Raw genomic sequence first — 13780 nt, forward strand, 5'->3', positions numbered from 1 at the left:
GTTGTCCAAGTGTTCCAGAATGTCACTGTTGTCCAAGTGTTCCAGAATGTCACTGTTGTCCAAGTGTTCCAGAATGTCACTGTTGTCCAAGTGTTCCAGAATGTCACTGTTGTCCAAGTGTTCCAGAATGTCACTGTTGTCCAAGTGTTCCAGAATGTCACTGTTGTCCAAGTGTTCCAGAATGTCACTGTTGTCCAAGTGTTCCAGAATGTCACTGTTGTCCAGAATGTCACTGTTGTCCAGAATGTCACTGTTGTCCAAGTGTTCCAGAATGTCACTGTTGTCCAGAATGTCACTGTTGTCCAGAATGTCACTGTTGTCCAAGTGTTCCAGAATGTCACTGTGTCTGAATATAGTGTTGCTGAATGTCACTGTTGTCCAAGTGTTCCAGAATGTCACTGTGTCTGAATATAGTGTTGCTGAAGAATCTAGATGATTTAAGTTGGAGTATTGCTTTCTGATTGGTCAGTCAAAGTTCTGAATATTGTGTTCTTCTGTGTTGTGATTGGTCAGCCGGAGGTGCAGGTGCGTCAGGTGGCAATGAAGTACGCCAGCACGGTATTCGCTCCTGATCACGTGCCCTCCAGATACTTGCTCCTATTGGCTGCTGGGGACCCGTAAGTCTCAACACTAGACACGCGCGCGCGCGCACACACACACTGAGAAAAAACATATAGGAAGTCTGTTATTATAGGAGAGAGGCCCAGTGTCCTGACCTCAGTGTCTCTATGGTGTGTTATTATAGGAGAGAGGCCCAGTGTCCTGACCTCAGTGTCTCTATGGTGTGTTATTATAGGAGAGAGGCCCAGTGTCCTGACCTCAGTGTCTCTATGGTGTGTTATTATAGGAGAGAGGCCCAGTGTCCTGACCTCAGTGTCTCTATGGTGTGTTATTATCGGAGAGAGGCCCAGTGTCCTGACCTCAGTGTCTCTATGGTGTGTTTATTATAGGAGAGAGGCCCAGTGTCCTGACCTCAGTGTCTCTATGGTCTGTTATTATAGGAGAGAGGCCCAGTGTCTCTATGGTGTGTTTATTATAGGAGAGAGGCCCAGTGTCCTGACCTCAGTGTCTCTATGGTGTGTTTATTATAGGAGAGAGGCCCAGTGTCTCTATGGTGTGTTTATTATAGGAGAGAGGCCCAGTGTCCTGACCTCAGTGTCTCTATGGTGTGTTTATTATAGGAGAGAGGCCCAGTGTCCTGACCTCAGTGTCTCTATGGTGTGTTTATTATAGGAGAGAGGCCCAGTGTCCTGACCTCAGTGTCTCTATGGTGTGTTTATTATAGGAGAGAAGAGGTATGCAGCGAGGCCCAGCGTGTCTTGAGGGCTCTGCCTGCTAAGAACTCGGAGAAAGAGGGCCGTAAACCCATGCCCTCATTCCCTGACATGGTGGCCTACATCCAGGAGAAGGTGAGAGCGTAACCCCCCCCCCTTGTCCCAGATCGAGCCCCTGTCATTACATCATTTACTCTCTAAGGTAATGTAGAGGTACAGGTGTGTCAGCAGTATGTCTTCACAGCCCTGTTGATCTGGTCTGTTCTTTAGGCTGCTCAGAGGATGAAGACGCCGGCTAAGTACATCGTGGGGACGTACACTCTCCCCTTCAACCCTTCTGCGTTTGGCGAGGTAAGACAAACCAATTCAACTACATGACCCTAACCCCTAACCCTGACCCTAACCCTTCTGCGTTTGGCGAGGTAAGACAAACTAATTCAACGACATAGTTGTATGAACGTCCAAATCAAATCAAATGTATTTATATAGCCCTTCGTACATCAGCTGATATCTCAAAGTGCTGTACAGAAACCCAGCCTAAAACTCCAAACAGCAAGCAATGCAGGTGTAGAAGCACGGTGGCTAGGAAAAACTCCCTAGAAAGGCCAAAACTTAGGAAGAAACCTAGAGAGGAACCAGGCTATGTGTCCATGCTGTTTATGACTGGCCAAATCACAAAACAATTGAAGAGGGAAGTTTAAAGAATGAAACGAAACACGGGGGAGAAAAACGATGGGGGCTACAGATAATTACCTTTCCGCACTTCCTGTTAATAGACACAACTTCCTTTTCTAACCCCCGGGTTCCTGTCTCCAGATCGTGCTGTACCTGCGGATGTGTCTGGCCCACAGTGCCGGGGCCACGCCCGTCTCCAAGAGCCTGGCGGACATGCAGGACGACGCGCCTGCCATCGGACGCTACACGCACGCCCTGCTCTCCAACGAACCCCTGACCTCCCCGTCCTCCACTGGAACCAAGGGGGCAGAGGTCAACCCTGTGCAGGTCTACATGGAGCTACTGCAGCAGCTGCTGTCTGCTGTAGGAGGTGAGTGATGTGATGACTTCCTTTTTGTCTTTGTTTCCTTATCTTGTCTCCTCGTCTCCAAATACTCACGTGTTTACAGGCCTGGGATCCAAAATGGCATGCTCCGTTTTGCCGTTGTTGATATTGGATTCCAGGCTAGTAAATGCATTATTCATACCTGTACAAGATACCGTGGTATGCTAATTGACGCTACTTATGGAACATATTCATCGGAATGCTAATGCTACGCTAATTGACGCTATGTACTATACACTACTCAGATTTAGTACCTTGATATGCTACATTGCTAGGCCAATGCTAAGAAATGCTAGTCAATGCTACTACTGTAAAATATACGTTGGTATGCTGCATGCTATGCAAATTACTCACGTGTTTACAGGCCTGGGATCCAATATCACCGTTGTTGATATTGTGAAGTGAGCATATCTGTTTGGATTCCAGGCTAGTAAATGCATCATTCATACCTTATAACTGATACCAAAATGTATAGCTACATTGTATGTTTTTACATTTTTCATTCTTGATTTTATTTTGATAGGAGTCCCTGTGATGTACTGTCTCCTGGAGGTGGTGTCTGTCTGTCCTCACAACCTGGCCCCCATGTTTATCCACAAGATCGACTGGATCAAGGTAATAATCATGCTGCGTGCTTTGCTAATTGATGCTACCACTGTAAAAGATACCTAGGTATGCTAATGCTAATTGACGCTACTTGTGTAAAATATTCATTGGAATGTTGATCAATGCTAATGCTACGCTAATCGACGCAATGTAATATACTGCTCGGATATATTACCTTGATATGCTACATGTTAGGCCAATGCTAGTCGACGCTACTACTGTGAAATATACGTTGGTTTGCTGCATGCTATGCTAAAGCTAGTTGATGCTACTTCTGTAAATTATACTTTGGTATGCTTCATGCTACGCTAATGCTAACTGATGCTAATACTACATTTCCCCTCCGCAGAGTCTAATGAACACCAACAAGGAGGACCTAAGGGAGCTAGCAGCTCAGCTCTACGCTGTGGTGGTGTCCACCATGTCAGGAAACGAGCTGAAGACTGCCGTTCAGACGCTCATCAAGATCACTAAAGATACACACGTATGTAGCCCCTCCCTCCTGTAGATACACACGTATGTAGCCCCTCCCTCCTGTAGATACGCACGTCTGTAGCTCCCCCCTCCTGTAGATACGCACGTCTGTAGCGCCCCCCTCCTGTAGATACGCACGTCTGTAGCTCCCCCCTCCTGTAGATACGCACGTCTGTAGCTCCTCCCCCTCCTGTAGATACGCACGTCTGTAGCTCCTCCCCCTCCTGTAGATACGCACGTCTGTAGCCCCTCCCCCTCCTGTAGATACGCACGTCTGTAGCCCCTCCCCCTCCTGTAGATACAACGTATGTAGCCCCTCCCCCTCCTGTAGGTACGCACGTCTGTAGCTCCCCCCTCCTGTAGATACGCACGTATGTAGCTCCCCCCTCCTGTAGATACGCACGTATGTAGCCCCTCCCTCCTGTAGATACGCACGTATGTAGCCCCTCCCCCTCCTGTAGATACGCACGTATGTAGCCCCTCCCCCTCCTGTAGATACGCACGTCTGTAGCCCCTCCTGTAGATACACACGTCTGTAGCCCCTCCTGTAGATACACACGTCTGTAGCCCCTCCCCCTCCTGTAGATACAACGTCTGTAGCCCCTCCCCCTCCTGTAGATACAACGTCTGTAGCCCCTCCCCCTCCTGTAGATACGCACGTCTGTAGCCCCTCTCTCTCCTGTAGATACGCACGTCTGTAGCCCCTCCCCCTCCTGTAGATACGCACGTCTGTAGCCCCTCCCCCTCCTGTAGATACGCACGTCTGTAGCTCCCCCCTCCTGTAGATACGCACGTCTGTAGCTCCCCCCTCCTGTAGATACGCACGTCTGTAGCTCCCCCCTCCTGTAGATACGCACGTCTGTAGCTCCCCCCTCCTGTAGATACGCACGTCTGTAGCTCCCCCCTCCTGTAGATACGCACGTCTGTAGCTCCCCCCTCCTGTAGATACGCACGTCTGTAGCTCCCCCCTCCTGTAGATACGCACGTCTGTAGCCCCTCCCCCTCCTGTAGATACGCACGTCTGTAGCCCCTCCCCCTCCTGTAGATACACATGTCTGTAGCCCCTCCCCCTCCTGTAGATACACATGTCTGTAGCCCCTCCCCCTCCTGTAGATACACACGTCTGTAGCCCCTCCCCCTCCTGTAGATACACACGTCTGTAGCCCCTCCCCCTCCTGTAGATACACACGTCTGTAGCCCCTCCCCCTCCTGTAGATACACACGTCTGTAGCCCCTCCTGTAGATACACACGTCTGTAGCCCCTCCTGTAGATACACACGTCTGTAGCCCCTCCTGTAGATACACACGTCTGTAGCCCCTCCTGTAGATACACACGTCTGTAGCCCCTCCTGTAGATACACACGTCTGTAGCCCCTCCCCCTCCTGTATGTAGGCCAAGGCGTGAAATGTTTATTTTCACATATATTTGCAGCACATAATAGGACCCAGTTTTCCCTGGTCTGTAATATAATGTACTGAAGCAAAAGTTGTCCCAGTTTCACTGAGCTGAAAGTAAAACCTGTATTCCCTGTTGGAAACTGCAGAGCCCCGAGACCCAGCACGGAGCCATCATGGCGCTGGGCTACATGGTGGCCAGGTACATGAGCAAGAGGAAGTCCTTCGCTAACGGAGACTCCGCCCTCAACCGGGAACAGAGGATGAACGACACGCCCAAGGAGGACGAGGAGCTGGTCGCTATAGCAACCAAAGCCATCGGTAGGTGACGGTCACCGTTGTTTTTCAGATAATATTTACTCTTTTTTTTTTTTTTTATGCTAATTATTTTTGACCAGTTTTATGCTAATTCACATTGTTACAAGAAATTACTCATATTTATCATTTTAAAATATATTTGTGGAAAGAAGACAGTTTAAGGAAGAAAGGTATAGTCGAGGCAGTAAAAGAGAACCTTTCGATCCAATGATGTGTGTGTGTGTGTGTGTGTGTGTGTGTGTGTGTGTGTGTGTGTGTGTGTGTGTGTGTGTTCCTAGGCTCTTTCCTAGACAGTGGTTCCCCTCTGCTCGCTGTCGCTGCCTGTACAGCCCTCGGGGAGATCGGGAGGAACGGGCCTCTGCTCATCCCTTCAGAAGGAGAGGGATTCACCAAACTAGCCGTGGTGGAGAAGATGCTGGCTCGCATCCCCTCTGGGAAAGAGACCCTCAAGGTAACCATGGATACATTGGCGTTTCGATGTACAGATGGGTTGTGATGCTATACCGTGATAATTACACTCTGGGGATATTTTAAATACGTTGTAAATGAATTGGTTTGAACCATTTTTATAATGGACATAACTATTGATATGAAGAGAGACTCGAATCCAACTCCCTTTATGTCTGTCCAGGAGGAGAGGAGCCATCCAGACTGTTAGGTAGACAGGTGTAGTTAATAGTTAGATGTATTCATGTGGTCTCTGTCTGTTCAGATGGAGAGGAGCCATCCAGACTGTTAGGTAGACTGGTGTAGTTAGTTAGATGTGGTCTCTGTCTGTTCAGATGAAGGAGAGGAGCCATCCAGACTGTTAGGTAGACAGGTGTAGTTAATAGTTAGATGTATTCATGTGGTCTCTGTCTGTTCAGATGGAGAGGAGCCATCCAGACTGTTAGGTAGACAGGTGTAGTTAATAGTTAGATGTATTCATGTGGTCTCTGTCTGTTCAGATGAAGGAGAGAGCCATCCAGACTCTGGGTTATCTACCAGTGGGAGATGGAGACTTTGCCCACCAGAAGAAGCTGCTGCAGGGGCTCATGGACTCTGTGGAGGTAAGGGGGACTGGCTCTCATCTAATGGAGCCTTTTAAGACCTTTTATGGAGCTTCATAGGACCTTCATAAAGCTTCATAGGACCTTTGAAGCTTCATAGGACCTTCATAAGACTTCATAGGACCTTCATAAAGCTTCATAGGACCTTTGAAGCTTCATAAGACACTCGTAAAGCTTCATAATACCTAAATTAAGCTTCATAAGACATTCATAAAGCTTCATAGGACCTTGTTTATCATGCAGAAAGAACTGACATGATGAGAAGAGAGAATTTAAACCCTTTCCACCTCTTTCTCCCCCCTCTTCCTCCCCCTCTGTTTCTCTTTCTCCCCCCTCTTCCTCCCCCTCTGTTTCTCTCCCCCCCCTCTGTTTCTCTTTCTCCCCCCCTCTGTTTCTCTTTCACTCCCCCCCCCTCTGTTTCTGTTTCTCTCCCCCCTCTGTTTCTCTTTCTCTCCCCCCCTCTGTTTCTCTTTCTCTCCCCCCCTCTGTTTCTCTTTCTCTCCCCCCCTCTGTTTCTCTTTCTCTCCCCCCCTCTGTTTCTCTTTCTCTCCCCCCCTCTGTTTCTCTTTCTCTCCCCCCCTCTGTTTCTCTTTCTCTCCCCCCCTCTGTTTCTCTTTCTCTCCCCCCCTCTGTTTCTCTTTCTCTCCCCCCCTCTGTTTCTCTTTCTCTCCCCCCCTCTGTTTCTCTTTCTCTCCCCCCCTCTGTTTCTCTTTCTCTCCCCCCCCTCTGTTTCTCTTTCTCTCCCCCCCCCCTCTGTTTCTCTTTCTCCCCCCTCTTCCTCCCCCTCTGTTTCTCCCCCCCCTGTTTCTCTTTCTCTCCCCCTCTGTTTCTCTCCCCCCCTCTGTTTCTCTTTCTCTCCCCCCCCTCTGTTTCTCTTTCTCTCCCCCCCCTCTGTTTCTCTTTCTCTCCCCCCCCTCTGTTTCTCTTTCTCTCCCCCCCCATCTGTTTCTCTCCCCCCCTCTGTTTCTCTTTCTCTCCCCTCCTCTGTTTCTCTTTCTCTCCTCCTCCCCCCCCCCCCCCCCCCCCTCTCTCTCTCTCTCCCCCCCCCCCCTCTCTGTCTCCCAGGCCAAACAGGTAGAACTACAGTTTACAGTAGGTGAGGCCATCACCAGTGCTGCTATAGGGACCAGTTCTGGAGCTGCCAGGGACCCCTGGACCTGTACTGAGGAACAATACAGTCCCCCAGACAGTAAGACTACACACAGTGGTTCCATCCTTCAATCCACAGTGGTTCCATCCCTCAATCCACAGTGGTTCTATCCCTCAATCCACAGTGGTTCCATCCCTCAATCCACAGTGGTTCAATCCCCTCAATCCACAGTGGTTCAATCCCCTCAATCCACAGTGGTTCAATCCCCTCAATCCACAGTGGTTCAATCCCCTCAATCCACAGTGGTTCAATCCCCTCAATCCACAGTGGTTCAATCCCCTCAATCCACAGTGGTTCAATCCCCTCAATCCACAGTGGTTCAATCCCCTCAATCCACAGTGGTTCAATCCCCTCAATCCACAGTGGTTCAATCCCCTCAATCCACAGTGGTTCAATCCACAGTGGTTCAAACCCTCAATCCACAGTGGTTCAATCCCTCAACCCACAGTGGTTCAATCCCTCAACCCACAGTGGTTCAATCCCTCAATCCACAGTGGTTCAATCCCTCAATCCACAGTGGTTCAATCCCTCAATCCACAGTGGTTCAAGCCTTCCATCCACAGTGGTTCAACCCTTCCTGTGGTGTGAAACACAGCTCTGATTGATTTGGTTCTTATCTTCTTATTTTCTATTGGTTGTTTTTTTTACTGTCGTAACTGTCCAATCCTCTTGTCTCCCTGTCAGATGTGGAGAATAACGATGTGGTTCCGTGGGTGCTGAACTCTATCCTGGCTAAGTACATCCCAAGTCAAAACCCCCACGTCAGACAGGCTGCCTGTATATGGCTGCTCTCTCTGGTGAAGAAGCTGCACCAGCACAAAGAGATCAGGGTACGGACACTAGGGGTCGGGGGGTCAAGAAGCTGCACCAGCACAAAGATCAGGGTACAGTATGACTGGCTGGGGTTCAGGGGTTAGGGGTCAGGGCTGGGGGGGTCAAGGAGCTGCACCAGCACAAAGAGATCAGGGTACGGACACTAGGGGTCGAGGGTCAAGAAGCTACACCAGCGCAAAGAGATCAGGGTACCGACACTGGGGGGTTAGAGATCGGGGGTTAGGGCTGGGGGGGTCAAGGGCTCAGACTTGATTGAAAGGTCAAGAGTGTGGTGGTGGTGGGGGGGGGGGGGGGGTCAAATGTCAAGTCTGAGATCCAAGATAACAGAGGAAAGTGATGGAGAACTACATCCTTTGTGAGTTATTGACTCTCTTGACCTTTTTGTCTCATCTTCCAGTCTCACCTGAAGGAGATCCAGACGGCTTTCATCTCCATCCTGTCAGACCCTGATGGTGAGTCAACGACTCCATGATCACTCAGACCACAATAATAAGCTCAATGGGGGTAACGGTGGACCACAGGACTGATGGGGGTAGAATGGGGGTAACACAGTGGATCGTAGGACTGATGTGTGTAGAATGGGGGTAACACAGTGGATCGTAGGACTGATTGTGTGTAGAATGGGGGTAACACAGTGGATCGTAGGACTGATGTGTGTAGAATGGGGGTAACACAGTGGACCGTAGGACTGATTGTGTGTAGAATGGGGGTAACACAGTGGATCGTAGGACTGATTGTGTGTAGAATGGGGGTAACACAGTGGATCGTAGGACTGATTGTGTGTAGAATGGGGGTAACACAGTGGATCGTAGGACTGATGTGTGTAGAATGGGGGTAACACAGTGGATAATAGGACTGATGGGGGTAACACAGTGGATCACAGGACTGATGTGTGTAGAATGGGGATAACACAGTGGATCATAGGACTGATGGGGGTAACGCAGTTGATCACAGGACTGATGTGTGTAGAATGGGGGTAACACAGTGGATCATAGGACTGGTGTGTGTAGAATGGGGGTAACACAAATCAAATCAAATCAAATTTATTTATATAGCCCTTCGTACATCAGCTGATATCTCAAAGTGCTGTACAGAAACCCAGCCTAAAACCCCAAACAGCAAGCAATGCAGGTGTAGAAGCACGGTGGCTAGGAAAAACTCCCTAGAAAGGCCAATACCTAGGAAGAAACCTAGAGAGGAACCAGGCTATGTGGGGTGGCCAGTCCTCTTCTGGCTGTGCCGGGTGGAGATTATAACAGAACATGGCCAAGATGTTCAAATGTTCATAAATGACCAGCATGGTCGAATAATAATAAGGCAGAACAGTTGAAACTGGAGCAGCAGCACAGTCAGGTGGAAGTTGAAACTGGAGCAGCAGCATGGCCAGGTGGACTGGGGATAGCAAGGAGTCATCATGTCAGGTAGTCCTGGGGCATGGTCCTAGGGCTCAGGTCAGTTGAAACTGGAACAGCAGCATGGCCAGGTGGACTGGGGACAGCAAGGAGTCATCATGTCAGGTAGTCCTGGGGCATGGTCCTAGGGCTCAGGTCCTCCGAGAGAGAGAGAAAGAAAGAGAGAAGGAGAGAATTAGAGAACGCACACTTAGATTCACACAGGACACCGAATAGGACAGGAGAAGTACTCCAGATATAACAAACTGACCCCAGCCCCCCGACACATAAACTACTGCAGCATAAATACTGGAGGCTGAGACAGGAGGGGTCAGGAGACACTGTGGCCCCATCCGAGGACACCCCCGGACAGGGCCAAACAGGAAGGATATAACCCCACCCACTTTGCCAAAGCACAGCCCCCACACCACTAGAGGGATATCTTCAACCACCAACTTACCATCCTGAGACAAGGCTGAGTATAGCCCACAAAGATCTCCGCCACGGCACAACCCAAGGGGGGGGGCGCCAACCCAGACAGGATGACCACAACAGTGAATCAACCCACTCAGGTGACGCACCCCCTCCAGGGACGGCATGAGAGAGCCCCAGCAAGCCAGTGACTCAGCCCCTGTAATAGGGTTAGAGGCAGAGAATCCCAGTGGAAAGAGGGGAACCGGCCAGGCAGAGACAGCAAGGGCGGTTCGTTGCTCCAGAGCCTTTCCGTTCACCTTCCCACTCCTGGGCCTGCGTCTTGTGACCGTAGCGTACGTATAGGTATGTACGGCAGGACCAAATCAGAGAGATAGGTAGGAGCAAGCCCATGTAATGCTTTGTAGGTTAGCAGTAAAACCTTGAAATCAGCCCTTGCTTTGACAGGAAGCCAGTGTAGAGAGGCTAGCACTGGAGTAATATGATCAAATTTTTTGGTTCTAGTCAGGATTCTAGCAGCCGTATTTAGCACTAACTGAAGTTTATTTAGTGCTTTATCCGGGTAGCCGGAAAATAGAGCATTGCAGTAGTCTAACCTAGATGTGACAAAAGCATGGATTAATTTTTCTGCATCATTTTTGGACAGAAAGTTTCAGATTTTTGCAATGTTACGTAGATGGAAAAAAGCTGTCCTCGAAATGGTCTTGATATGTTCTTCAAAAGAGAGATCAGGGTCCAGAGTAACGCCGAGGTCCTTCACAGTTTTATTTGAGACGACTGTACAACCATTAAGATTAATTGTCAGATTCAACAGAAGATCTCTTTGTTTCTTGGGACCTAGAACAAGCATCTCTGTTTTGTCCGAGTTTAATAGTAGAAAGTTTGCAGCCATCCACTTCCTTATGTCTGAAACACATGCTTCTAGCGAGGGCAATTTTGGGGCTTCACCATGTTTCATTGAAATGTACAGCTGTGTGTCATCCGCATAGCAGTGAAAGAATAACATCCCCAAGAGGTAAAATATATAGTGAAAACAATAGTGGTCCTAAAACGGAACCTTGAGGAACACCGAAATTTACAGTTGATTTGTCAGAGGACAAACCATTCACAGAGACAAACTGATATCTTTCCGACAGATAAGATCTAAACCAGGCCAGAACATGTCCGTGTAGACCAATTTGGGTTTCCAATCTCTCCAAAAGAATGTGGTGATCGATGGTATCAAAAGCAGCACTAAAGTCTAGGAGCACGAGGACAGATGCAGAGCCTCGGTCCAATGCCATTAAAATGTCATTTACCACCTTCACAAGTGCCGTCTCAGTGCTATGATGGGGTCTAAAACCAGACTGAAGCATTTCGTATACATTGTTTGTCTTCAGGAAGGCAGTGAGTTGCTGCGCAACAGCCTTCTCTAAAATTTTTGAGAGGAATGGAAGATTCGATATAGGCCGATAGTTTTTTATATTTTCTGGGTCAAGGTTTGGCTTTTTCAAGAGAGGCTTTATTACTGCCACTTTTAGTGAGTTTGGTACACATCCAGTGGATAGAGAGCCGTTTATTATGTTCAACATAGGAGGGCCAAGCACAGGAAGCAGCTCTTTCAGTAGTTTAGTTGGAATAGGGTCCAGTATGCAGCTTGAAGGTTTAGAGGCCATGATTATTTTCATCATTGTGTCAAGAGATATAGTACTAAAACACTTGAGCGTCTCTCTTGATCCTAGGTCCTGGCAGAGTTGTGCAGACTCAGGACAACTGAGGTTTGGAGGAATACGCAGGTTTAAAGAGTCCGTAATTTGCTTTCTAATAATCATAATCTTTTCCTCAAAGAAGTTCATGAATTTATCACTGCTAAAGTGAAAGTCATCCTCTCTTGGGGAATGCTGCTTTTTAGTTAGCTTTGCGACAGTATTAAAAAGGAATTTTGGATTGTTCTTATTTTCCTCAATTAAGTTAGAAAAATAGGATGATCGAGCAGCAGTAAGGGCTCTACGGTACTGCACGGTACCGTCCTTCCAAGCTAGTCGGAAGACTTCCAGTTTGGTGTGGCGCCATTTCCGTTCCAATTTTCTGGAAGCTTGCTTCAGAGCTCGGGTATTTTCTGTGTACCAGGGAGCTAGTTTCTTATGAGACATTTTTTTAGTTTTTAGGGGTGCAACTGCATCTAGGGTATTGCGCAAGGTTAGATTGAGATCCTCAGTTAGGTGGTTAACTGATTTTTGTCCTCTGGCGTCCTTGGGTAGGCAGAGGGAGTCTGGAAGGGCATCAAGGAATCTTTGTGTTGTCTGTGAATTTATAGCACGACTTTTGATGTTCCTTGGTTGGGGTCTAAGCAGATTATTTGTTGCAATTGCAAACGTAATAAAATGGTGGTCCGATAGTCCAGGATTATGAGGAAAAACATTAAGATCCACCACATTTATTCCATGGGACAAAACTAGGTCCAGCGTATGACTGTGACAGTGAGTGGGTCCAGAGACATGTTGGACAAAACCCACTGAGTCGATGATGGCTCCGAAAGCCTTTTGGAGTGGGTCTGTGGACTTTTCCATGTGAATATTAAAGTCACCAAAGATTAGAATATTATCTGCTATGACTACAAGGTCCGATAGGAATTCAGGGAACTCAGTGAGAAACGCTGTATATGGCCCAGGAGGCCTGTAAACAGTAGCTATAAAAAGTGATTGAGTAGGCTGCATAGATTTCATGACTAGAAGCTCAAAAGACGAAAATGTCATTTTTTTTTTTGTAAATTGAAATTTGCTATCGTAAATGTTAGCAACACCTCCGCCTTTGCGGGATGCACGGGGGATATGGTCACTAGTGTAGCCAGGAGGTGAGGCCTCATTTAAAACAGTAAATTCATCAGGCTTAAGCCATGTTTCAGTCAGGCCAATCACATCAAGATTATGATCAGTGATTAGTTCATTGACTATAATTGCCTTTGAAGTAAGGGATCTAACATTAAGTAGCCCTATTTTGAGATGTGAGGTATCATGATCTCTTTCAGTAATGACAGGAATGGAGGTGGTCTTTATCCTAGTGAGATTGCTAAGGCGAACACCGCCATGTTTAGTTTTGCCCAACCTAGGTCGAGGCACAGACACGGTCTCAATGGTGATAGCTGAGCTGACTACACTGACTGTGCTAATGGCAGACTCCACTATGCTGGCAGGCTGGCTAACAGCCTGCTGCCTGGCCTGCACCCTATTTCATTGTGGAGCTAGAGGAGTTAGAGCCCTGTCTATGTTGGTAGATAAGATGAGAGCACCCCTCCAGCTAGGATGGAGTCCGTCACTCCTCAGCAGGTCAGGCTTGGTCCTGTTTGTGGGTGAGTCCCAGAAAGAGGGCCAATTATCTACAAATTCTAACTTTTGGGAGGGGCAGAAAACAGTTTTCAACCAGCGATTGAGTTGTGAGACTCTGCTGTAGAGCTCATCACTCCCCCTAACTGGGAGGGGGCCAGAGACAATTACTCGATGCCGACACATCTTTCTAGCTGATATGCACGCAGAAGCTATGTTGCGCTTAGTGATTTCTGACTGTTTCATCCTAACATCGTTGGTGCCGACGTGGATAACAATATCTCTATACTCTCTACACTCGCCAGTTTTAGCTTTAGCCAGCACCATCTTCAGATTAGCCTTAACGTCGGTAGCCCTGCCCCCGGGTAAACAGTGTATGATCGCTGGATGATTCGCTTTAAGTCTAATACTGCGGGTAATGGAGTCGCCAATGACCAGAGTTTTCAATTTGTCAGAGCTAATGGTGGGAAGCTTCGGCGTCTCAGACCCCGTAAC

General features: G+C 48.2%; 1 protein-coding gene across 1 annotated transcript in view; it reads left to right on the forward strand.

Moving 5' to 3' along the window:
* Positions 1-13780, forward strand: part of ecpas (Ecm29 proteasome adaptor and scaffold) — a 50019-nt gene that overhangs the window by 16989 nt on the left and 19250 nt on the right. The window contains exons 15-26 of the mRNA XM_031814600.1: positions 514-617; positions 1286-1409; positions 1545-1625; positions 2091-2319; positions 2858-2949; positions 3290-3424; positions 4959-5130; positions 5406-5578; positions 6075-6176; positions 7242-7365; positions 8011-8156; positions 8558-8612. Coding sequence (XP_031670460.1) covers positions 514-617; positions 1286-1409; positions 1545-1625; positions 2091-2319; positions 2858-2949; positions 3290-3424; positions 4959-5130; positions 5406-5578; positions 6075-6176; positions 7242-7365; positions 8011-8156; positions 8558-8612 — 1537 coding nt within the window. The remainder of the gene's footprint in view (positions 1-513; positions 618-1285; positions 1410-1544; positions 1626-2090; positions 2320-2857; positions 2950-3289; positions 3425-4958; positions 5131-5405; positions 5579-6074; positions 6177-7241; positions 7366-8010; positions 8157-8557; positions 8613-13780) is intronic.

Source organism: Oncorhynchus kisutch, unplaced genomic scaffold (genome assembly GCF_002021735.2).
Source record: "Oncorhynchus kisutch isolate 150728-3 unplaced genomic scaffold, Okis_V2 Okis07a-Okis12b_hom, whole genome shotgun sequence".
NCBI classification, from domain to species: Eukaryota; Metazoa; Chordata; class Actinopteri; order Salmoniformes; family Salmonidae; genus Oncorhynchus; species Oncorhynchus kisutch.